At 36.7% G+C, this 26,916-nt stretch overlaps 1 protein-coding gene across 5 annotated transcripts in view; it reads right to left on the bottom strand.

Moving 5' to 3' along the window:
• The window catches only part of NNT (nicotinamide nucleotide transhydrogenase), a 113,565-nt gene that overhangs the window by 66,667 nt on the left and 19,982 nt on the right, over positions 1 to 26,916 (bottom strand). For all 5 annotated transcript variants that reach the window (XM_037798855.1, XM_037798857.1, XM_037798854.1 and 2 more), the window contains 4 exons: positions 22,433 to 22,650; positions 20,491 to 20,578; positions 16,450 to 16,538; positions 11,828 to 12,015 (listed from right to left, as the gene is read on the bottom strand). In XM_037798855.1, coding sequence (XP_037654783.1) covers positions 11,828 to 12,015; positions 16,450 to 16,538; positions 20,491 to 20,578; positions 22,433 to 22,650 — 583 coding nt within the window. The remainder of the gene's footprint in view (positions 1 to 11,827; positions 12,016 to 16,449; positions 16,539 to 20,490; positions 20,579 to 22,432; positions 22,651 to 26,916) is intronic.

Genomic DNA, 26,916 nt, shown 5'->3' with positions numbered 1-26,916 from the left:
TAAAAATTATCCAAAGTGCAGAAATGAAAATTGAAAACAGAAGGGAAAAAAATAAAGCCAGGAGAGAAGCTGGGTGGTAAATAAAAGTTCTGAATGAGCAAATTCTCAAAAGAACAGGTCAAGAGAGGCAAAGACTAAGAAGGCAGTTTCAAAATACTATCTCACCCTGACAGCCTAATAGGATAAAAATTTGTGATAAATGCAGCATCACAAAATGGAAGGAAGAAAAGGAATAGAATGAGTAGGTAAATATTAGGGGAAAAATACGACCCAAGCCTAGTGTACTTCAAACGAAACTCTAGCTAGATCCAAATTATTTATAAAAGAAGAGAAACAAGGGATAAAGAAAATGAAAAAAGAAAAAAGCAAACTTTGGTAAATATCTTTCTAGTCTTTGGATGAAAAAGCAATTCTTAAACTTAAAAGTAATGGAACAAATTACAAAGGAAAACATCAAAAGATTTAAATATGAAATGTGAATATATCTTAAATCCTCAGAAAACATAGAAAATTAAAAGGTAAAAGAATGACAAAAATTACTATAATAAAAAGCTCACAGAAATTTAAATGTAAACAAAACACTACGATCCTATTAAATAAATAAACAATAAATACAAATGGTCAATTAATGAGGAAAAGTAACAATCAAATGAAAACAATGTTCACCCTCAATAAGAATCAAAAAAACATTTAAGTACAAAAAATGAGATACTTTTCTTGTTTCTCAAACTGTCAGAGCAAAAAATCACAATAGTTAAGTGTTGCAAATGAAACAATTAGCTGGAAAATCTATTGATGGGAATATGAACTGCACAATCTTTCAGGGAAACACAATTTATGAAGAATGTATTGGCTGGGCAAAAATGTTGACATACACTGATCCAGTAATTCTGCCTCTAAGAGTTGATGAATCCTTGGAAATCAATGAAAATGCAGACATGAGAATTATGTAGAAAAGAAATGTTGAGCATTGTTTTTAATTTACAAATCTAGCAATAAACTAAAAATCCAACTTTGGAGGAAAAGGTAAAAAAAGTAATGTACATTCAAATAAAACTCTACAAAAAAATATATTTACAAAGAACTCTTAATGACTCATTATATTATGGGGAAAGTAGAGAAAAAATGATATTGTATCTTGATATCAACATTATAAAAATGCACTGAAAAAAGACTGAAAGGAAATGGTAAATGTTAATAGTAATTTTCACTAAGTAGAGGGATCATAGGTCATGCTATTTTCTACTTTATACTTTACTGCATTTCTAACAAAAGTTGCATACTATTTCTATAATCAGAAAAAAAGTATAGTTAAAAAAATAAAATACTCCTGCACAATCATAGCCAGTTCTCCCAGTACAACAGCCAGATACTGGGGAATTAGAATAACTTAGAAAAGGCATTAGATCAACCTATTTACTTACCAATTTAAAAAGCTTCACTCAAAGTCATCTGTCCTCCCTAATACAGCAAATGAAGCTATGCAGTTAGAATAGTCTTTCAAAGAGTGCCCAAAACACTTATAAAGGAAGATAGAGACACAGTTCAAGATGAATAACAAACAAGCAAGATGTATGAGGAATTTTCACAATATATAAACAAAAAAGAAATATTCAATATTTACTACAAATCCTTCAAATATAGGGAGTATCCCATATACCCTAGAGACAGCCTAGTGAAGGTCCTAGATACAAGAATCAAAGACAAAATAAGTGTATCAGGTATTTCAAGACATAACTACAGAAAAATAAGTAGAAGAGTTAATAAAAGGAGGCATATAAAAAGTATTTTTTAAAAAGATACAACTGGGCTTGCCCCTTTCGACTGCTCATTTCCTGTTAACTCTATCATTTATCTTCAAATGGTGGCATATATGAAAACACTAGGACCATTACATCTCCACAAACCAACCCTCTAAAAAAAAACAATCACTATAATAGAAAAAATCAACAAGAATAGAAAACAAACAAAAATTCCTGGCACAATATAAAACTGCTGGTAAAAGATTTGGCAATATATCCATCTTCATGAAATATCTACTGGTCCTTTCTGGTTCATGGACATTAATTTCCTCTGGTAAGGTTAGTCACTTGCCTTCAAGTTGGGTGTTTATTTCCATACTTTTGCCAAAAGAATGATAGGATATGGAGCACTCACAGTCATCATTTAAATAGTCATTCATTCATTTACTCGCCTAATACTTATAGTGCCTACAATGTACAGGCCAGATGGGGAAGGAAAAATTTACTTATATCCTTGGGGTTCAATATTCTAGAACTGAAAGAAGCTGCATTCAAAGAGTAGTCAACAGTTTTATCACTAGAATAACTCAGATATTTAAAATACTCATCTAAAATTTTAATTATAGAGTTTCCCAATTGATGGGTTATTATTTGGGATGAGTAAGTATGCCAGAGTTATTATCAGGTATCCTTGAATCTCTACGTGCACCAAGAACTGACTGTAGACTGAATAAATGCCTCATACGTGTTCCCTGTTTCTAGATGTATATGTGTATGGCTGTTGAGTCATACAAATTCATTTTTAAATGTTACTGATTTCATAGTATCGTTCCATAATTATGTATCTTCTCAATAAATGGATACTAAAATGTAATTTAAAAGCATTAATATTAGAAGCTGCTAGAAAAATTACTAATTTCCAAAAATAGCAATGACATTGCTATGCAGCAAAGGAATATATCATTAGCTTCTCTGTAACACTAAATTCAAAACAAGTCATTTAACTTAAACAAAATACCAAAAGCTAAAAGATTTACCAGAAAATTTTGCAAAATATTATATAGCTCTCTAAATGAATCTGGGCCTAACACAATCATCTGAAATTAATAAATTCTCAGATTCTATCTTACTGGGAAAAGAACCAAGCCCTCACAGACAAGTTCAACCACTATCCACCCCTTAAAAAAAAGAAAGAAATTAAGAGGAAACCACTAAAAATATTAAGAACAACAAAACAGCAAGATGAAATCGGTTTACCACAAAATTTTATAATGATTCTTAGGAGCACTTAGCATTATTTACTGGAATTATTCAATGGCATTTAATCAGATGGGGAAATTCCTGACTCAAATTAGAGGCTCAAGAAAAACTTTCTGCTTTAACAAGAACACGATAAAATTAACTAGATTATGGATGGATGAGTAGAAAAATAGGGGAAGGAAACAAACAAACAAACAGACAAAGGTACCCAGTGTTCTTTTTTACTTCATTTGCTCTTTTTCACTTTAATTATTATTCTTGTTATTTTTGGGTGTGTGCTAATGAAGGTGTCAGGGATTGATTTAGGTGATGAATGTACAACTAATGTAAGGGCACTGTGAACAATCGAATGTACGATTTGTTTTGTATGACTGCATGGTATGTGAATATATCTCAATAAAATGAAGATGAAAAAATTAACTAGAGAGTAGCAAAGAGATTAGTAATATAAAGTATAGAATATATTTATCTAAAGCAAAATGGATTTTAGTAAACAAGGATAATTTTTAATGTAATGCAGGCTATACATTGACTAAGTCTAAAACAAAGCAAGTAAAGATATCTTGAATTTCAATACAATTTTGTACCGAGCACTGTTGGCTATGTACCCAATACCCATTTGCTTACGACTCTGATTTCTATTTTCTCCACACAGTCCATGAGTATCAGGAGACATGGCCTCAGCTCCCGCCTCAGAAGGGGTCTGTCCAGTCTACCAACTGGTTCAACACTGAGCACATAAGTTGATGAGGTTCTTAAGACTGAGGGAAAGTTCCCCAAGGCCTCCCAAAAAAAGAAGTTTCCTTGCTCTTCAAGAGGAAACTACCTGAAAACTGGCCTGTCTCTTCCCCTGCATGTTGTGGTGTACAAACTGGAGGCCTGAAACTGCTGCGGAGGATACCACTGAGGACGAAGCAGACTCCGAGAAGAGGCCAAAGCTGAGAGCATACAGAGGAGTACAGCCCGAGTTCTGACCCACACCTGCCTGCAGCAATCCATTAAAACTGGACTTCTTTTTCCATTATATAACCCAATAAATCTCCTTTCTTGTTTAAGGCATACCGACAGAACTTTTATTTCTGGAAGCCAAAAGCATCTTAACTCATGCTAACAAAACATCCTAATGCACCAAAGCTCTTTGGAAATTTGAAAGTCCCATAGATGGGATTAATTGCCTACAAAGTACGGGGTCTTAAACTACAAAAATGTAACAGGTGAGTATAAAATGTTTATTATACATATATGTGTACATATTAATAAAAGAGATAATTGATTATGTAATAGATGGGAAGTGGCAAGAAACTGCCAAACATGTGATCCACTGATCCGTTATCTAACCAATCTCTGATTTAGCCAGCCCTGTTTACACAAAGCAATGTACAGAGCAACTCCTTTATCCCTGTATGTTACTAGAGAAGCTACAGAGGGCTATGTCCTTGAATATGAAGAGATTCTGGCCCAAACTTAATTTATATGTGAGTTCTATCACTGAAACGAGAGGAAAACTTTTTGCACAAAACTAATTATATGTATAAAGAACCAGAGAGCAACTCAGGACAACAAATACTTGACTTTTACAAATCTGAAGCCTTACTTTATTTCTAAATGCAATACTTACAAAATATGATTAGTCAGCATATTTTAGCAGATTGGAGAAATCCCTAAAGGTCTCTTTAAAGAAGAAATCTAAAAACAAGCATCTGCCTAATAAAGAACACATTTATAAAAATTTTAAAAGGATTATTTCAATAATTTATCTCTAATAGCTATAAAATTTTGTACAGATAAAAAACAAAATTAATCAAGATTTAACCATGGCCTCGTAAGCTAAAAAAGGAAAAACAATCTATCAAACTTACAAATAAGGAAGTATATAACATACTTATTCTTTCTGTCCTTCCCCCTACTCATGTTTAGATGTACATTAGCTACTAAAATCCCTAAATAATTGAAGCAATGAATATTTACTGTAAATTCTGATGTTATTATGGTAATATAAAATTAAAAGGTAATTTCTGAAAAATAAAAATAATTCTGTTTATTTTCTTTCCCACGTCCTCCAACTTAGGTCAGATTGAGCTTAAATAAATGGCAAATGAAATGGATATCTTCAGAAAATTCAGATAAAGATAAATTAAGTCATGTTTCTCTCCAGGGAAACCCATGTCAGATTAACCATCTCATGGATACTGCTTTTATAACTTCACAAGTGGGTCCATGAGCTGAGGATCTCAGGGACATCTTCTTTGTTCCACGTAATCCTTGAAAAGGTATGGACTTTCTATAGAAAAAGTAAGGTTTTTAGTCTTGAATACCATTCACAGGACCAGGCACCATCAGTGGAAGAAAGAGGAGTTACATTAACGTTCTATATGCCAGGCCCTACACGGGTTTTTTTCCTTCATCTATTCCTCAAAACAACTCTGCAAGGTAGAAATTTTGATCACCACCTCAGAGAAGAGGAATTTGAGGTTCAGGAAGACAAATCTGCTTTGAGGCAGGGTAACTAGAAGCTGACTCTACTCCAGCTCTAAATTCATGATCTTTTCTTTGACTTCAAGTGAATGGATTAAACATAAGCAGATAAAATAACAAGTGGAGAAGAGCTAGCTGCTCACCAATATCCATATCTAATAATCCATATCTATCTTATCTTATTCCTAGACACAAAGAGAGGCAACATTTCCCAGGTTGCCTTGTAGTTAGAATTGACCGTGTGATGAAATTTTAACCAAAGAAATGTGAGCAGAGTGATGTGTGCCTCTTCTAAGCCTCCCAGGCACATTCCTCCGTACTCATTTCCCTTCTGGCCGGCTGGAAGAATCCCCAGAGTGCCACAAACTGATGACAGCAACACTGTTCTAACCTGAATCTCCAGATGAACGTGTGGAGGAGAACTGTCCTGACAAACTGCTAACCTGAACATTACTGTTAAATGATGTTTAACATCATTTGGGCCATTATACACTTTGGAGTTCATTTTTATAGTGGCTAGCCATCCTAATACTGAGTCACAAGAAAGTATAGGGAAAGTGGAAAGAAGGAGGTAGAGAAATGCATATGGTGGGAAGTACCAGTATATTACCAGCAACTCCATGGGGTGCTGCAGCACCAGAGGCAATCTCAGCCTCCCAATACTTTTCAACTCAGGGACTGCCAAGGAGGAGAGCATAGTGCTTCCCAATCTTGCAATATGCTTTTTGAAGAATACAACACTGTGCCATAAATTTTCCTAACAGAACATTTGTTAAATTTGGCCCAGTCATTCACTGTGTGTGTGCTCAAACATATTTTAAGAAGTTAAGACTGATAAATGCCAATGGAACACTTGCATTTGGGGCATCATCCTCTTGATGACAAGTTGCCCTGGGTTGAAAGCTACGAACGGGTATGTAGACAGCCTGTAGTTACCAATCCTTGAGGTCACAAGTTTTAAGCATTTTTCTCTGTCCTTCAAAAACCTCAAAAAAAAAAAAAAAAACCTGAAACTTTGTGAAAATAATATTAAAAACTCTATACAATAAATTTCAGAAAAGAGCGGATGGTAGATGAATCAAATAGCCAGTAAAAGAGTTTTGTAATTCCAGTAAAGTTGGGAGTCACTGATCTATAGCATACAGTTCTGTCCTATAATAAGATCATAATGCTCACAGAAGAACCAAAGATCAATTTGAGAAATAAACCCTTTCTTTTGGGAAAAACTTTTCATAGAATCATCGAAACAATATCATCTTTGTGGAATTTCACAAAATGGAGAATATACTTCTATTAATTATTCTCTTGTCTGAACTTACAAGTATGAAAATTACTATGAAAGTCATTGTTTTGTAATATATTTCTACCTCCCATGAAAGACGGATTCAAAAAGACAGGGAGTATCAGATGGAGAACCAAAGTTGATTTTTCAGGAGACTGCTAACTCTCTCAGGTTCAGTCTCATAGGCATAATGTTCTCACATATGAAGGGAAAGCACACCCTCTCCAAATTCTCTGAAGTCATGGAAAATCATTTTGCAAGTCATTTTAGGGGTGTATTTTACAGACCCTAACTATTATAGATAAAAATAAAAAGTATGCTAATTTGGGTTGTGCCTAAAAGAGATCCAAATATATAAGCTGTGGGAACCTCGGGCATAGGGCATTCCCCCAGGACCTTGAAGACTGCACACAGCAGTTGCATGCCCAAGGTCAGTTAAGGTTTGACCTACTCACCTTGTAAAATCAGGTGCTAAATGCAATCTATACCCAAAACTACCTCATCCCTGAGACACTGTTATCTACAAAATAATCTATAATCCTCCCCACCTCCCTGCTGATTACAATCAGTCCCTCCCTATGTTGCCAGACCGCCCCCCCACCATGCTCTAATACCCACTGGAATGTCATGTCCAGCCATTATAACAAGCTTATTCAGCCGCCCCCAAAGGGCAGAGTAGCTTCACGTTGAGCTCTGAATCCGCCGCCATTCAGAGCATCTCCTGAATCCAGGCAATGTGACCAACTTCCATTTTTCCTTGCACGTAAGCCCTGAATAAAAAGCTCATGCCTCTGAACATGCCTGGCTTCTTCTTTGGCCTCTTGACAGCAAGGGCCCACTTGGGCCATGACAATGGCCTAAGGGATTATAATTTATAATCAATCAATGAATACCTTCCTTTCTAACTGATAGGATACTCTTCTTTCTGAACAGACATTGTGCTACTCCCTAAATCTGTCTCCTGGGAAGTCTCACTAAGCACCTCAAATTGCAGACTGGGCATGTGTTCTAATTTTGAATAATTTAAGAAAGCTAGGCTCCCAGTCTTAAATTAGCCTCCACAGTGTTCAAAGTGAGCCAACACAGTGTTTTATCTCTTTCCTAAGACAGGACTAGAAAAAAGTAGAGAGATTATACCAACTGAGACCTAAGGAAGGCACCAAGAATTATTAGTTCAGCAAACAACTGAGCCACTACTGGGTATGAAGCACTGGCCAAGACAGAGAAAACTAAAAAAGACTCCTGCTGCATTTATGGGGAGAGAGGACAACTAATGGGAGATGGGCCTAAGCACTACTGAAATGTGAAGCACAGGCAAAGTGCTATGGGTGCAGAAAAAAAAGAGCATTTACAATGAATAGGACAAGGTAGAAACTGTGGAGGAAGTGGTGATAGAGTTGAGTAGGATTTCAAAAGGCAGAAAAGGTCAGGGACAGCATTCCAAACAGAAGGAACAATAGGTACAAAGGCACGAAAGTCCTTGGACTGTTGGAAGAGACAATAGCAACCAGCACGACTGAAACCAGGCTCAGAGAGTAAGAAATTAGCTTAACATGAGGCCCAAAACCTAAATCAGGACTAGACTATGGAAAGTAATGAATACCTTACAAAGGAATGCAAACTTTATAGCACAGCAATGGGAGTGATATGATCCAACCCTGATCAATTTAGACACCTTTATCTAACAATGCTGGGAACCCAAGTGGTGAAAGATACAATCAACATTACTAAACAAAGCTTCAGGCTTTACAGTAGCTGCAGTTTAAATTAATACAGGGCAAGACCAGAGATAGGGAAGAGAAGAGCAGGGAAGCTGTATGACCATATCATGCATATGATTTTTTAGGTAGGTGGTAATCAGGAAGGATTTTAAATGGAAAAGGTTGTATCTGCTAGGGCAGACCTTGTATGACCTCCACAGTATTCCTGATTCTCTTTGGAACTTAGGGTGTCGTGTGCCTAGCACATGGTCAGTGCTCAATCACTATTATCCCCCCTTCTCCCACACCAGCATTCCCCTAATTTACCTAATAGATCTTCAACCTCATTCACTGTCTTCCCAGTTACATATTCTAAGACAATGAAAAATCTCTCTAAAAAGGGTTCTAGATCAATAGGGATGATGGGGGGGGGGGGGGCCTTATGTCAAAAGGTTTAGCAGAAAAGATTATGGGTACAGCCCGAACACTATCAGTCAGCAAGGCTGCCTTAATATTTTTAATGATAGCCCCAGAGGTCAAAAAGCCGGACAGGAAGATTAGAAACTTATCCTGGTATGCACAGCACAACAAAATGGGAATGCAAGCTGCATTAAGTGGAATTCTAGTCTTTAACTCATCAACCAACCCTACAGGGCATCTACTTAATGACACAAGTATATGGTAAAAAATATGAGGCAGCAGATTACTAGCTAGCTACAGAAATTTTTCATTCCATGTACAACCTACGTAAGTTCCAAGATTCTTGTTTTTTAGCCCACTGACTTCTGTGTACCAAGGAGGGGTAAAAATTTACTATTTCTATAAAGCTGCTACGCGAAACTAGCTAATCGGCTGTGTCTGTCTCTCAGCATTCTTATCCAGGCCAGGTCTTCAGTCCAGCCTGCCACGGATCCGTCTAAGGAATTGTACCTTGGAGAATTTATGACATTTGACTTAATCCCTTTTGGATCCACTAAAGGCAAACTCTTACAACAGAACAACTTCTGCTCCAAGAGTCACGCAGGAGCACATCATCAGGTGACCCACGCAAAGGCTCAGGACAAACCAGTAAAGGTAAAATGTCAAGGACACCATTTTTCAAAGGACTTTGGTACCTTTTCTTTATAGAATGAGGTAAGCTTGTGTGTAGATCCTTATCCTTGGAGAACATTTTTTTTAAAAAGGTTCATGCTTTCAGTTTCCAATCCCCCAGTGTTATAAAGGATATTTATAAAGATCATCTTCTTCTTCATAATATTGTAATTAACTTTTCTTGTTTTTTTGGTTTTTAAAAAAGGTAAGAAGGTCCTTTTCAGAGACTAACCTTCCGAGGGGGAGCTCTGGGCTCTCTTATTAGTCAAGACCTTATGCTCTCAGGCAGTTCACAGCTTCATTAAAGGCTAGAAACAGGAAAGGTTCTGTGGAACAGATTACAGAACTGTATTAAAACTGTTTTACTCGTTGAGCTTTTACCTAAGGACACTTACTATAAACTACCTATAAAAAAATGAGACATCATCAAGGATAGGCCCTAAAAGTCAATACATAAGGAATTTTGAGTTCTATCGCTCACTTATGGCTTTATAATCAATAATGATTCAATATATTATCCCAAAATTATCCCCAATTCTTTATTAAGAGTATGAATTGTTGAAAATTAATTTCATGTTCCCATCATTTACTCCATGAATAAATGCTTTAGCACCCTCTACTGGCCACTTGGTACATCTGTCCAGCCTCCGGAGATAAATCACTCCAGCTACAAAACAAAGAGATGGGGTAGTTCTGCAGGATAACTGGGGGAAGGAGAAGACCAGCTCAAACTCCTCCTCTCCCTAGCATGCAGCTGCCTCTCAGAGGTCAGACAGAGGCTACAGCACAAGTTACCCCATCCCTCCTTCAAAGCCACCTGTATAACAGCTGATCTGGGAGCATGAACCATAAAAAGAAAGGGTGAATGCTCAAATACTCAAATACTTGCCACTGCTTGTGCACGAGCAGTTAGGGATTTCACAAACACCGCCTCCTGAGCTCCTGGCTTACCTGATCTGCATCCATCTCCAGTGACCAAGCACTGGCCTTATTTCTATACTCACAAATTCTTTCCTGGGTTGAGCCCTCATGTCTGTCCCCATCCCACCAGCTAGCTTGGGTGGGATGGGGGCATCTGGTGAGACCAGCTCACCTATCATCAGGATAAACAGGGGAATAAAGAAGAGCTTGGAAGGCACTTCATTGCTCCACAAGCTCACAGTCATGATGCCAATCAACTCCTTGCCCTTGAGTCTCTATTAGCCAGATTTGTGTGTGTGTGTGTGTGTGTGTGTGTGTGTGTGTGTGTCTCCTCCCCCATGAAATTACAAAGCAACTTCTCATAATTCTCCATAATCCTCTAGACAAAGTGAAACCCCTTTAGCAGGATCTAACACAAGCATCCATGAACTGTTTAAGTTCTGAGTATGTGGACCACATCCTTAGAAAGAAAAAAAAAAAAATCACAGTGTGGTACTCATTAACAGAAGGAAAGGACAGGAGAAGATAGAATATATGACGGGTGGGGAGTTTTTTCACTCCCCAAATCTTGCCTAGATCAAGCTACTGACTAATAAATGTTTATTGGTTGGATATCAATCATCCATCAAATGCAATATATTCTTTAGAAAAAGATGTTATAAAGGGACTAGGAAGTAATTCTTGCCATCGAAGAGATTACAACTTGGTTGAAAATACCAAACTTGTGAAAGGAAATAGTTAGAAAGCAATAAAGCATCACAACCATAAATTTAAAATATACACTACAAACTCCAAGAATACATACACACACACACACACACACACACACACACACACACACACACACTCTCTCTCTCTCTCTCTCTCTCTCTCGCTCTTTCTCGCTCTCTCTCTCATGTCTGGAAAACTGATCATCAAAATTTAATGATGACCATCTATGGTGGAACTTCAGATGATTTGTACTTTTTTCTTCATATTTTTCAGGACTGCCTGAATTTCCTACAATGAGAATGCAGTATCTTAGCAAGGAGAATAGAAATAAACGTTAAAATCAATTTATCAAGGGTTTAAACAGAGGGAAATGCTTATGAATATAATACTCTATGCAGAGCATGATCTATGAACACAGCCATATAAAAATATGCAGAAAAAAGACTAGAAAAATATAATTATTAGTGACTGTTATCTCTAGGGGCAGCAGCACTTCTTATCTTTTTTGCCTTTCACATGCTTTCTCATTTTTCAGCACTTTTATAATAATCAATCTTTACTTGAAAAATAGTAATATGAAACAATTATTCACCCCTCATCTAAAAAAAAAGGATGAATACAAGACAACCTTCCTAACGACATACCTGGAATGAGTGCTGTGCTGATAAGGATGTCTACGTCCTTGCACTGTTGAGCAAAGAGTTTCATTTCTGCTTCAATGAACTCTTTGGACATCTCTTTTGCATATCCTCCTTGTCCCTCACCAGATTCTTTCAAGTCCACCTCCAAAGGTTCAGCCCCAAGGGACTTGAACTGCTCCAAAGCTGCAGCTCTAAGGTGATTGTTGAACAGAAACCAGTGGTCAAAATGTGTTTTGCATTTTAGTCTCTAATACAGGTATCAAGATCATTTACATATATATTTTTAAAGAGAACAAAGAGTATATATTCAAAAGTGCAGGCTTTCTTTTGACATCTCTGTTTAATTTTATTCTACAGACAGGTAACACTTTTACAACAATATTTTCTTCACTAAAACAAAAAAATAACTATAGGGAATTCCAACTTCTTGGGTAAGTTGAAAAAGGAATTTCACTATTACCAAGTCCAATAATCATTCATGTTTCTTGTGGTCCAATGTGGATGATAATGTGATATCTGACCTACACTGAAATTTGATTTTCACTTAAATCACTAAAGCTGAGGTTCTTCATTTGTCAGTGTTCTGAATCTGTCCTTATTAGTGAGTTTCCATTTAAATGACTTAGAAATATTTTAATGAGTTACTTTTGCCTCCTGTCCTCATTAAATTGTGTTTATAAAAAGCAATATATGAATGACAAAATGTGAAAAGCCAACACATTTAAATTATGTAAAGATAAATGCAATTAAAAAACGAAAACGCTAGCCAAGCATTATATACTGGCTGGAAAACCAAAGCCAAGAAATATCTTAGCTCCAGGGTAGACAGTGTGGTTAACTCACCAACATACATTCCACTCCAGTGAATCCCAAACTTACCTAAAGATAACAATTGTTCAAGGTACTTGTTAAAAATTCAAATTCCCAGACCCCCTTCCAGACCCACTGAATTACAATCTTTAGCAGAGAGGTCATTTTTAGCAAGAGCTGCATGTAATCCTTGCCACCAGGAACTTTGGGAAACCATGGTCCAAGCCAATTACTACCAAGCAATCCCCAGCAACTATCATGGCTGAGGAGAGGGACATACAGTCCATGGCTGAAGGACAGGTTCTCCTTCTTCCCACTGACTTGAACAAGGAAGCTTATTGCCCAGCTTGCCCTTGGAAGTCAACCTGCGACCATGAAGGGAATGAGCCTTATGAGGAAACCAAAGCTAAGCAGAGAGTTAAGACACACACACACACCCCTGGTCTTTGATACCACTAGTGAGCTGCTGACTATAATTGAAAAGAGAATTCTTCCCATGGATTTTCAGTTAGGAGAGAGAAATAATTTTGTTATGGTTTAAGCCAGTTTGAGTTGGTTATCCCTTGCAGGCAAAGAGATCTAAACAGATAGAGTTCTTTAAATTTTTTCAGAAATGTCTACTATTTTTAATGAAATAAGATAAATTCAAGATGGTACATACACTCAAGACACACACACACAAATATAAAACGATTCCAATTTTGTCCAAAAAGTTTATACATAAAATCTGCAAGGAATTACACCCAAAAAATCTTTAGCAATTTGGGTGGCAAAAATTATAAAAGGTATTTTTATTTTCTTCCTTATATTTCTCTATGTTTTAAATAATGAGCATGTATAATTAGAAGACATAAATGCTATTTTGGAATCTTTACTGTTACACATTTGCCCTTAAAATGATCTTATCATTTAAAAATATTATATCAATTTCAAATGTGTACATTCTTTGACCCAGAAATTCCATTTCTAGGAATTTATCATAAGGAAATAATGAGATGTCTCCAAAAATATATGGTCTTGATACATATACAATATTGTTTATTTGGAGCAAAAATAGCCATTTATAGAGGACTGGTTAAATGAATCATGGTACTTTTCTATATAAGGGAATCCTGTACAGCCATTAAAAATGTTTATTAATAAAGAAAGATCTTCATGATCTACTGTTAAATGAAAAAAGCAAATTAAATAGCATTAATAGTAAAATTACATTTTTAATTAATGTGTATAAAAGGGAATATATATACTAAAATGTTAATAGTTCTCTCTAAGCAGTGAGACTTTAAGTCAGTTTATTTTCACTTTTTATACTTTTTTATAAAATGTTTCCAAATTGGGGGGATAAGTGTGTATTATTGTTACACACTTACAACTTATATTTATAAACTTTGAAATGTAGGTGTATGTCAAGATAACCACTATTATTAAGAGAAGACCTCCTAGTTATTGTTTGAAATAATTCAAAAGTCACACTCTTATATCACTGGGCAATGAGTTGACGTTAGGTTTTAAGATGCTTCATTTAAGATATTTTAAGATGTTTGTGATATTCAGTCTTCCAATGAGAATTTGTAATCATGGGTGTTTTCCCAATATATTTGCATTTAATACTTATAATATGATACCAACCCCCAGTATCAAAATAGTCACTAGATTAGCTAATGAGTTATCATTCTTAGAAAAGTATTGTATTACTTCTGCCACATCTTTTTTCATTGTACACATCAGTTATCTTAATAAACTGTAAATAAAAACTGAATTAAGCAACAGATATGTTCTAGCTATCCACTCTGTGCACAACCTAAACCAATGTCATCAATGTAACTTACTAAATTCTCAGGAATTCACCCAATAGCAAGTTTCAAACCATCTCTGAGTCAAATACATGCACTTTCACTTTAAAACTCTTGTCCACTGCAATGAAATCTTGAACAATCTGTTCTATTTAGGCTTGGAGGTCTTGAAAAAAATTCACATCAGCAAACAATAAAAATGAAAAGACAGGACTAATGGCATGCTTCACCATGGCTATCCTTGTTTGTGTCCTGGTTACTTTGGAAAGATCTTATTTGTCCATTTCAGCAGAACTTTTTATCAGTACATCACTTCCCTAAATTCCAGGTAAGTGCTATAAATCATATTCTACAGAACATTCTTGGCTCGGAAAAGTCACATTCCTTCCAACTCTGAATGGTTTGCTGTTGAGTTTTTTTTGTTGTTTTTGCTTTTGTTTTTGATCATTCTAAATTCAAGGAAAGTAGTGGCATTTTTCCTCTATCACCCTTAGCCACTAAGAAGTAACTAACAGTTGAAACCTCAAAAAAATATATTTGAAAGGTAACTATATAGGCAAATACAAAATCCTGTAATATTATACTTTCAGTATGTAAAAACTTTTGGTGCCCACCCCACCCCCATTCAACTTAACAGGAAAATCTGTAAAATAACATTTAAAACCTATGTTAATAGGCATAAAATGTGTAAAGATGTAATCTGAGATAACAAAAATATAAAGAAGGAAGGAAGGAAATATACAGCAGTAGAGAGTTTGTATACTACAAAAACTAGGTTGGTACTAGTCAAATCAGGTAGTAGTTATTTTAAGACGTTAATTGTAATTACAAAGGTAACCACTAAGAAAAAGAAAACTAAAAAATATAGAGAAAAGGCAAGAAGGGAATCAAAAGGGCATACTATGAAAAAGCAACTAAATACAAAAAAAAGGTAGCAATGGAGTCGTTGCAATGGATTTTTAGATTTTACACCAAAAGCACAGGTGACAAAGGAAAAAAATCATAAACTGGACTTCATCAACATTAAAAACTTTTGTGCATCAAAGAACATTATCAAAAAAGTGAAAAGACAACCTATAGAACAAGAGAAAATATTTCAAAACCATATATCTGACAAGGGTTTAATATCCAAGATACATGAAGAACTCCTACAACTCAACAACAAAAAGACAAACAACCCAATTTAAAAATGAGCCAAAGATTTAAACAGACATTTCTCCAAAGAAGATATTCAAATGGGCAATAAGTATATGAAAAGAAGTTCAATGTCTTTAGCCAATAAGGAAATGCAAATTAAAACCACAATGAGATACCACCTCAGACCCACTAGACTGGCCATTATTAAAAAACTGAAAATAACAAGTGTTGGCGAGGATGCAAAACTGAAAATAACAAGTGTTGGCAGGGATGCAGAAAAATAGGAACCTTCATACATTGTTCGTTGGAATGTAACATGATGCACCCACTGTGGAAACAGTTTGGCGGTTCCTCAAAAAAGTTAAACGTAGAATTACCATATGACCCAGCAACTCCATCCCTATGTATATAACCAAAAGAATTGGAGGCAGGGACTAGAACAGATATTTGTACACCAGTATTCATCACAGCATTATTCACAATAACCAAAAGATGGAAACAATACAAGTACTCATCAACAGATGAGTGCATAAACAAAATTCTATTATATATAGTAGAATTATATATAATAGAATATTATTCAGCCTTAAAAGCAAATGAAGTTCTGATACATGCTACTACATGGATGAACCCTGAAGACATCACATCATGTCGAATGAAATAACCCAGCATCTATAAAAGAACAATTATTGTGTGATTTATCTTATATGAAATATTTAGAATAAGCAAATTTAGAGACAGAAAGCAGTTTTCAATGTGCTACTTCAATTTTTAAATCTTTGCATGAAATTTTTTTAATTTTATTTTTAAAAAACATGCCCCCCCCCCCCAAAAAAAATGCAGAATGTTTTTTACCTTAACAGAAACCACAAGTAAAGCACTCACCTTGTATCAAATCCTCGAACAATTGCACCCATTGACTTTGCTGCACCTGCAGAAGCAAGCCCAGCAACTCCACCACCAACTATCAGAACCTAGGGAAGGAGACAGATATAAAAATGTGCTTTCATCAACTGTACCACACCAATGCAAGATGTTAATAGTCGGGTGGCATATGGGAATCCTGTATTTTATGCATGATTGTTCTGTAAACCCACAACTTCTCCAACAGGAGAAAAAATTATCAAAAGAACAACTGCTGGTACAGGTCAACAACCTTCATCAAAAGATAGCCTGAAAATCAGTATCTGAGTATAAAGGCTACTAAATCAGTGTTACATTTGTCAAAGAGAAATAGTTTCTTTTCAATGTATGAAAGCTAGTTCTAAAATTCCCAAGGTGGCATTCTAACCACTTCTCACTCTCAAATTCTAAGGTTTTCCTGTGTACATAAAATACCAAAATCAGTTTTAAAGATAAATACAACACTGCTTAAATATCTATTCCAACCCCTATTTTCAGCTCAAATTCTTCTGAAAGGAATAGATGGTGACCAATCAAATAATTTTGAACCATTTTGAACCAAATGTACCTACAATTCAAAGCAATGTAACTAATCTCCATTACCATGGAAGGATCAGGGCCAAGAGAACTAAATAATTCCTCAGAATAAAAGAGGCTCCCCTGTCTTCTGAGAAACAAAATACAGTGTTGCCCATACTCTGGAACAGACCTTCCAGAGAAAAGTAAGTAGAAGGCAACTCATTGTTTCTGTAGAGAAAAATGCCACCCACAGAAACAGAGAAGCTTATAAATTCCCACCCACCCATCATGCCTACACGTCCTCTGCCTCTTTAAGACTAAACTGTGCTCTAGTGACCCCTAGACAGTTTCTCAGAGATTGTATGAAGTTTCTGCTGCTGCTGATGGTTTGTCTGGGAAAGGGGAGAAAGTTACAGGAAAGGGAACAAAGAGAAATGGGAGGGAGCAAGCAGGCTCTGGGCTCCAAGGCACAAACTCTTTAAAACAGACCAAAGCTCCACCATTGCTTAAAAAAGAAAAATTAAAAATCACAGCATTAGGCCAAGTTATCCTGAATCAACAAATAACACAGGACTTCATAATTTAAAAGACAGAATCCCACAATACTAAAGCAATGTAGACTGACAACAGAACTTCAGTCTTTCCCTGTAGCATGGGGTGACTAACAATCAGAGAGCTTGGGTTCAAACCCTTACTGTTAGCAACTACTTCTGTGTGACCTTGGGCAAGCTGCTTCGCATCTGCAATGAAGGAATCAAATTGCCTTCCCTGGAATGTGGTTATATTAAATGACAGAATCTACTAAGGCACTGACCACTGCATGGCACACCACAGACATATACTCAAGAAACAGTAGGGAAAGGGTAAGGGAAAGGAACCAACTTTATCTTCTTGATTTCCAGTTGTGTAACCTACACCTCCTCCCAGTTTCCCCATCTCAGTCCAGGGCACTAACTGTGGCCTCAAATATTCAAGCTAAGATGGAGAAGTTGTCTTGAGTCCTTCCTCTGTCACATGACTCCACCTCCAACACATCAGCAAGTACTGTAGGCTTCAATCCCAAAGGTCTCACAATACAACCTGTTTCTCTACACTTCTGTTGCCACCACCCTCCCAAGGCACTATTTCTGCCACAGATTCCTAAGGGATCTTGCCTTCGTTCTTTCCCCAACTATGTATTCATTCTCCCACTGAACTGCAAGGATGAATTTTTTAAATCCCAAATAAGACAACATTTCTCCCCCTGCAAGAGAATCCAAACTCTGTTACATGATCTGTAAGAAACGGCCCACATGATTCACCTCTTTCCCAATATCATCTCAGATCACTCTCCACCTTGCTTACCACACTCTTAACTTTTCTTGAACATACCAAACTCTTTACCACCTCAGGACATTTAAATATACTGTTTCCTCTGCCTGGAATCTTAAACCCCTGCTCATGACAAGGGTGGATTTTTTTCTTCCCATCTTTCAGGTCTCAATTCAAATGTGAGAGGAGATTTGCCCATCACCCGAACTAAAGTAGCTTTCTCCCATTACTCACTGTCCTATCATCCTATTAATTTCCTTTATAACTGAAATTACCTTGCATACTTACTTGAATAATTATTTGTTATCTCACTCTGACCCTTCTAGAATGTTAAGTTCCAAGGGCAGGGATCTTGTTTGTCTTATCCATGCCATTCCCAGCTCCTAGAACAGAGTCTGGTATATCACAAGCCTTCAACTGATTGCTTTTAGTTCATTCTAGACAAGAAAGAACTCCTCATGTTAAGGAAATAAAAAAAAAAATAAAAAAAATAAAAAAAAAAAAGCTATTCAGTCTACCTTAATAAGCCCAACTGGTGTCTAATTCTTCAGCATTAGATAAGTGTTTTTGACATCTAACCAAAGTCCCCTAAGCTGCCATTTAAACTCTTTCAGTAAAGAAGGTCACTTTTCCACCTTTTAAAGGTTGATTGATTCTCCTTCTAAGCCTCTTATCTTTTCAATCCTTTATATTTGCAGCTTTCAACTTCCACATACTTCCAGAAAGATTCTAACCAAAGCTGAGTAATGTATTTGTGCATCAAAGCACTCAGCCAGTTTGAGAGTAGTACAAACTTCTGGTCACTGTGAGTGCCAGACATTTTCTTGGGATACTGAGAAAGTCAAAATGTAATCATTTCACATAGCTGGCCTCTACCTAAACAGGGAACTTTACAATCTTCATTTATACTACTTCTCCTAGATACTCTAATTTTTCTGAATTTTAATTCTATTCTTCATCAAACTAGCCACACTCCAAGAAACCTTCATCACACTTCAAGGTGATAAACAGAAAACATTTTAAAAATAAAAATTGCTGAATAGTCCCAGATCTATCCATTATATTTTGACTATCCATTATGTTTTGCCCAGTCCAACAGTAACCCTATAACAACATATTACAATATATCAGTTGTAGATCTGATTTTACTGATTGAACACTACTTTTAAAACCTTAAATCCCTTATAGTATTACATTTTAGAGTAACCATGCCAAAACCCATGTGCTCTCAATGCAAAAGAAATCCAAAAATGGCCCAGAAAGCAATGTTATGCTTTTTAATTCCTTATAAACATATTCTTGATTTCCTTCTCCTCCCTCTTTCTTCTTTCCTTCCCTTCTCTCCCCATTTATACCTTTTGTCATTTTTCTTCACCTGGCCTGTTTTTCAAAGCAATATACAAACATATTTCTTAAAACCAAGATTACCTTCTATTTTTTTCATAAGATTAATTTTGTGCATCAACTCTGGATTTATTTTACCAAGTAACTAAGAGTAGGAAGCACCGGGGAAACTTGTACCCTAGAGACACAGAGGGCAGTAGGCAGGTAGATGACAACATTTACAGTCTTGTTTCCTGTACCCAGCTTAACTGTTTATATACTTATTTATTGCATTTAGTTTTGAGATGTCACAACAGAATACTCCTGTTCTTTCACCTAACCATCCCCACCTCTGACCATTAACTAACTGCTCCTCTCTGTTCTCAAACTAGATTAAAGAAATGGCACCCTTTCTCTCTGCCAGATGCCGATTACACCATCTCTCATTTTTTGTTCTCTTGATCCAAAATTTTGCAAAAAGTGTGGAAACCAAGAAAGTCTTTTCTATAAACCAAAATGTTGCAATGACTAGGAAACCCAGAATTCGCTGAACGGTATCTTGAAGCCTTAAAAAAATAAGAGTAATAAACAAGCTACACAGGACAAATTAACCAAAATCAGAGTTTTTAAGAATTCAAGTTAGTTAGGCAAAAACAGGAAAAAACCGTAACTTTCAGAAATGTCAAAATTCATTTTTTTCAAACAATCTTAAATGTTCAGCTTTCAGGCTCCAAACATACTTGTATAAGCCACAAAAATCATCAGTGTGAAGTTAACACAAAAAATTTTAAATAACTGTATGTCAAGCCTCTGCATATACTTGCCTTTAATTACTTAATATTATAAAGAAACATTAAACATTTTACCTACCTTAGCTGGAGGTACTTTTCCAGCAGCTGTGATCTGACCAGTGAAAAACCGTCCAAAATGATTTGCTGCTAGTACAACAGCCTTATAACTTTAGAAAAAATAAAGGGATAAATAATTCCATAAAATTAAAGTTACTGGATGCATATATCATCATAAGTTATCACTTAAGTTTTAAATTATCAAAGAATAAAAACAACAGCTAACATTTAAAGTGCTTTTATATATGCCAAGAACAGTTCTAAGTGCTATATATGTATTTCACTCCTTTAATCTTCACAACAACCCTATGGGTAGATACAATTATTATTTTTGTCTTATAGATGAGGAAACAGAGACACAGAGAGATGAAGACATTTGCCTAAGGTCACCCAGCTAATCAATGGCAGAACCAGAAGCCTAATCAGGTAGCCTGCCTACAGAGGGGCATGCTAACCCATGACACCATCCGGCCTCTTCATAACAAATATTGCAGAAGATCAGTTGAGATAGCAAATAGAAATGAAAGAAAGACAGGAAAATGCTAACAATGGTTTTCTTTGGATACTGGAACTACAGATATTTCAAACTTTTTGTTTTACTTTACTATGTTGTCCAAATTTTCTTTGATAAATACATAGTTCATATATAATGGGAAAATAATTTTAAAGTTTAAAAAATTAGATTACCTAAATGTTTGTACACAATAAAATTCCAACCTCAAAGAACATAAACACTTCCCTTACTTCTAATGGTTAAAAGCATGGGATTTTGAGGCAGACTGACCTCAGTTCAAGCCCTAGTTCTATCACTGATTGGCTTCATGTCCTTGGTCAAATTTTCTTAACTTCTTAAACCTTGGTTTCCTCATGTATACAATAGGGACAAAAAGAGCATCTTTCTCTTAGAGTTGTGAACACTAAATGAGATAATATAGGTAAAGCACTTAGCATAAAACCTGTCACACAGTAAGCGCTCGGTAAATAGTGTTTAGCTACAGAAACAAACTATACAATAAAACTAGTAAAATATACCATTTTTGCTTTAAGAAGATATTATTGATATACTATACTGATTTCACTTAAACACCAACTTATACTAAAAGGTACTTTTGCACATTCGTCCTTGATAATACATACTCTGCCTTAACATTATAATGCAACTATTTTAATATTAAGACCCATCTACTTACAGCCAACGAAACCTTTACCTGATCATATTTTTATAAATAATGTTTAACATAACAATTAATGCAAAAACATACAATAGTCACCACTGTTACTTTAAATCAAATTATACTGCAGAAGGAAAACAGTATCTTAGAGATTACATTACTTGTTAACTTACTTCTGATACCAATGACAGAAAATTTCAAAACAGCAAATACAATAAAGATTCAAAGGCCATTATAAGAAATTAATTTTGGAGTCAATGTTTTTAAAGATTCAGTTGTTATTCTGAAGAAAATAACAAAAACAAAATTAATTACACAGGAAATATACCAGAAAGCTTAGATAGTGAAAAAAAGTGATAAAGTGTACTCATTTTTTATGAGGGGGGGAAAGCTCAGAATGAATATTAAGGAATTGGAAACAGCATGCCTTCACTGTATTATGGCTGTGTATTTGAGTAAGACAGATAATGATTTACCACACACAGTGAGGGGATGTATAATTGATATTCCATTTCACATAGAACAGATCAGGACACAAGGCAGTGATTCTTTGAATTGTTTCCCATAGGTTCAAAGTTCAGCGAACTCTAGGACCAAAGTTTATGGGATGTAGAGTAAGCATGTTTCTGGATACCTCTCACCTCAATTCAACCAAAGCCAAGAGGAGACTGGCTAAAATCTCCAACAATCATCAAGTAAAATCACTGCAAAAGAGAAGAGCTATAGCAAGAATGTTTCTGTAACACACCACTGAACTTTCATTCAAACTGAAATGGAAAAGAATCAACCTACCCAGCAATGTTGGCCATGGAGCTTAGGGCATCATATCCCTGAGCAATTGTGACTCTTGGAACCTGGTCCATTGCCAAAACTGTAGTTTTTCTTTTAGAAAGTTTATTTAACAAGTCTGGATTTTGGGCTGGGTATATAAAACTAATCAGTGTTCCCGATGCCTTTAAAAGGTCAGCTTCATGAACACCTAATGTTGGATTAACCATGGGAGCCCGCACCTGAGAAAAAAGTCAAGTCACAGATTAAAAATATAAATAAATTAAAATATGTTTAAGTAAATTGGGAAATACAGGTAACATGCTACAATTGGAATAATACTCCAGAAATAAATCTTTCATCAGTAAATTTCTGACTAAATTCTTAAGCAAGGTTAGGTACACAAAGATCTATACCATCTATACTCTGACTGATGGACTGGTTTGGGAAAAGAGCACACACTCCTGGGAAATACACAGTAATGGAGCAGGTTTGCTCTATAGAACAGTGAAAAAAATTATATATAGGTTCTACAATAAACCTGTCTTCCTAAAACCTATTACTCTGCTAAAAATTAAGAGACATCAGAACAAAGGACAGGAAATTTTTGCTGTGGGTTCAAAGATTCAGTTCTTCCTAATTTTGACAGGCATAAACTTTTGGAGTGGTGAAAGTTAAGAATGTTATAAACTATATGATTATAACATGAACCACTGATTGTACACTTTAGATGATTATCTGTTATGTGAATATATCTCAGTAAAATTGCATGAAAAAAAAGAATGCTGGAAACTAAAATCTCCATGGTAGTGTATAAATGTATGTCACCTTAAAGTCCAGATAAATATTTATGATGAACACAGTTCAAACTAGTAGCCTTGCTGAATTGGATTCAGAAAGAAGGCTACAATACTACAATATATTCAAGTATGTCAGGTATGAAATAAGCCAATGAATACACTCCAAATGCTTGAAAGTTCCAAATTTCCACTTTTTAAAGCCAAATTTAAAATCTGTGTTTTAAAATACGTTTTATATCCAAGTTTAAAATCAATCCTCAATTAAAGTATAACACTTCTTTAGCTCCTAGTCTGGAGGAGTGCTTTCAGGCAAGTAATCCCAGAAAACACAGCATCTGGCATTTACATTTTTAAAGGAAATAGACACACAAACACTGTGTCAATATTTTCATATGAAGCGTTTCACCTTTTACCTATGAAACACCTTTGTCTGTTATTCGCAATTCAGTTGTTGATTGAGTGATACATGTGGTTTTAGGTTCTGGACTTGAAGACTCTTTCACATGTTCTATTTTTCCTCAATGAAAATCCGTAACACAGATTTGGTAAAAATTAGAGAACAACTTTGAATTGACCTACTGGCCCCTGTCAAATGCTTAGCTGAGACTACTGGCATCTGAATGAGTGAGCCAAGCTAAGAGAATGTTTCCCTAGTTCTGTGGATCACTAGATCCTTCAGATATTAACTGGCATGACTCAAAGAGAGACTCCAAAATCAAGTAGTTTACCATGCTAGTATAAACAAGTTTATATTATCAGATTTCTTAGCATCTTTAACATGTGTAAATCTCTAAAAGGAATACAGAGCATTTCCAAAAATTGTTTGCCCTCTACCAATCTGTTTTTGTAGACTGTCCCAAAAGGTTTTGATCTTTAGAACCTACTTTGGAATGGATTTTATTTATTCTTCTATTTTATATCACCAAGTTATCTGTAAACATAAAAACCTTAAAAGAATTAGCTGAATTGCAATTTATCTCTATACCATAAATTTTACTAATTTTTCAACACTGTAGAAAAAATATTTTTACATCTTTTACAAAAATCACTATTAATGACCTGTTAAGTCATTCAGTGAACATAATGTAAAAAACTATGCGACTGATCCCTCTTAAAACATGAATGCTGGAAAAGGTTTATCTTTCCTGAAAAACTGAAAAGCTTATTTTAATCTGATGATCGCACAAATAGAATCCATACTTCCCTTTTTGCCTTGGTTGCAGAAGGCTCAGAATTTAATATAATGCTCAACTTTAGTAACAATCTTCTGCTAGATTATTGATACAGTTCACTCTTCCTTCTATATGATTCTTTACTTCAGACTTTAAAGTTCATCATCATATAGATTTCTATTGTATATCACCTTAAAGTCTTTTATTAAAATAGGTGAGGGGGGGGGAGAGAAGACGGCGGCTAGCTGAGACAGGGCGAAAAAAACGCCTCCGTGAAAGTGACCTAGAATACCGGTTACAGCGATGCACCAACTGGATGACGGCTCCTAGCTCCAGAAGGGCCATATACTTGGTTGGGAGTCGGCATTCTGAAACGAGTGAGTAAGCTGGCTGGAAGACCCACAGCCGCGCGGCAGGCTGGGGAAGCCAGGGTTCAGCGTATGGAGACCAGCTGGCTGTTTAAAAAAAAAAAAAAAAGGAGCTGCTCCAGTAGCAACTGTGGGAACCACGCAGTAAAACACAGCAAGAGGGGGCTGGGCTGGCCTCTTGCTGTCTGGCTGGGAAGACAGCCCGCAGCAGATTCCTTTGGGTTTGGGGGAACGGAGGGGAGAGCCGGAAGCAGAAAGAAACCCTGCGGCTAGCAGCTAGCCCCCGGAGGGCTGGATAAACTCCTGCCCGGGGCCGTGCCCACAGCCCAAAGCCCCGCCAGTTGTTCCGGAGCTGGGAAGAAGGAACGGTGTGAGGAGGAGGGAGCTGAGACGCCCCGCTCGGCCATTTTTGCTTCGGGCTGGGAGTGCGCCACCGCACGGCCCGGCGGCCCGGGGCTTCCCTTGTGGGACGGCACGCACTGATGATGTACCACAGCCTTCCCTTGGCTGAGCTACTGGAGGAGCGCAGCTGGGAGGGGGAATCCGCTTGGAGAACCCAGGACGCTATGCCAAGTCTGATGGTTTATGGATCAGTGAGAGAGAGGCTGGGGCTGAACTGAAATGAAGGCTTAGACTTTTGCGGCAGTCGTTAATCTCTGGGATCCTAGGGGATTTGAACATTAGAACTGCCCTTCCTCCCTGTCTACCCGTACACACGCCCCACATTCAGGGCGGACAGCTCCAGCAACACACCCAAACTGAGTTCTCCAACTGAACCCACAAGAATCATTTCCCCACACAAAGCGGAAAAAAGGTTGAGAACTGACTCAAGGGATATAGGTGACTCACAGACGCCATCTGCTGGTTAGTTAGAGAAAGTGTACGTCACCAAACTGTGTTCCTGAAAAATTAGATCGATATCCCTTTTCCTTTACAACTTGAAAGAACCCTATCAAGCAAAACAAATGCCAAGAGGCCAAAAACAACAGAAATCTTAATGCATATGATATAACCAGAAGATATGGAGAATCCAACTCCAAACACACAAACCAAAATATCGGAAGATACAGTATACCTCGCAAAGTTAATCAAAGATCTACAATCGAGGAACGAAAACATGGCAAAGGATTTAAAAAGACATCAAGAAGACCATGGCCCAGGATATAAGCTACATAAAGAAGACCCTAGAAGAGCATAAAGAAGACATAGCAAGAGTAAATAAAAAATAGAAGATCTTATGGAAATAAAAGAAACTATTGGCCAAATTAAAAAGACTCTGGATATTCACAATACAAGACTAGAGGAAGATTGAGAGGCAGGGCAAGATGGCAGACTGGTGAGCTGTATGGTTTAGTTACTCCTCCAGGAAAGGAGGTAGAAAGCCAGGAACTGCGTGGACTGGACACCACAGAGCAGTCTGACTTTGGGCATACTTCATACAACACTCATGAAAACGTGGAACTGCTGAGATCAGCGAAATCTGTAAGTTTTTGGGGCCAGGGGACCCGCGCCCCTCCCTGCCAGGCTCAGTCCCGTGGGAGGAGGGGCTGTCAGCCCCGGGAAGGAGAAGGGAGAACTGCAGTGGCAGCCCTTATCGGAAACTCATTCTACTGATCCAAACTCCAACCATAGACAGACTGAGACCAGACACCAGAGACTCTGAGAGCAGCCAGCCCAGCAGAGAGGAGACAGGCATAGAAAAAAAACAACACGAAAAACTCCAAAATAAAGCGGAGGATTTTTGGAGTTCTGGTAAACATAGAAAGGGGAAGGGCCCTGAGGCGCATATGCAAATCCCGAAGAAAAGCTGATCTCTCTGCCCTGTGGACCTTTCCTTAATGGCCGTGGTTGCTTTGTCTCTTAGCATTTCAATAACCCATTAGATCTCTGAGGAGGACCCATTTTTTTTTTTTTTTTAATCCTTTTTTCTTTTTCTAAAACAATTACTCTAAGAAGCCCAATACAGAAAGCTTCAAAGACTTGCAATTTGGGCACGTCAAGTCAAGAGCAGAACTAGGAGAGCTCTGAGACAAAACACAATAATCCAGTGGCTGAGAAAATTCACTAAACACCACAACTTCCCAAGAAAAGGGGGGTGTCCGCTCACAGCCATCATCCTGGTGGACAGGAAACACTCCTGCCCATCGCCAGCCCCATAGCCCAGAACT

The sequence above is a fragment of the Choloepus didactylus genome, chromosome 11 (assembly GCF_015220235.1).
Source record: "Choloepus didactylus isolate mChoDid1 chromosome 11, mChoDid1.pri, whole genome shotgun sequence".
In the NCBI taxonomy this organism is placed as follows: domain Eukaryota; kingdom Metazoa; phylum Chordata; class Mammalia; order Pilosa; family Megalonychidae; genus Choloepus; species Choloepus didactylus.
The sequence above is the reverse complement of the archived record's forward strand: the minus strand, read 5'-3'. Positions and strand labels throughout refer to the sequence as shown.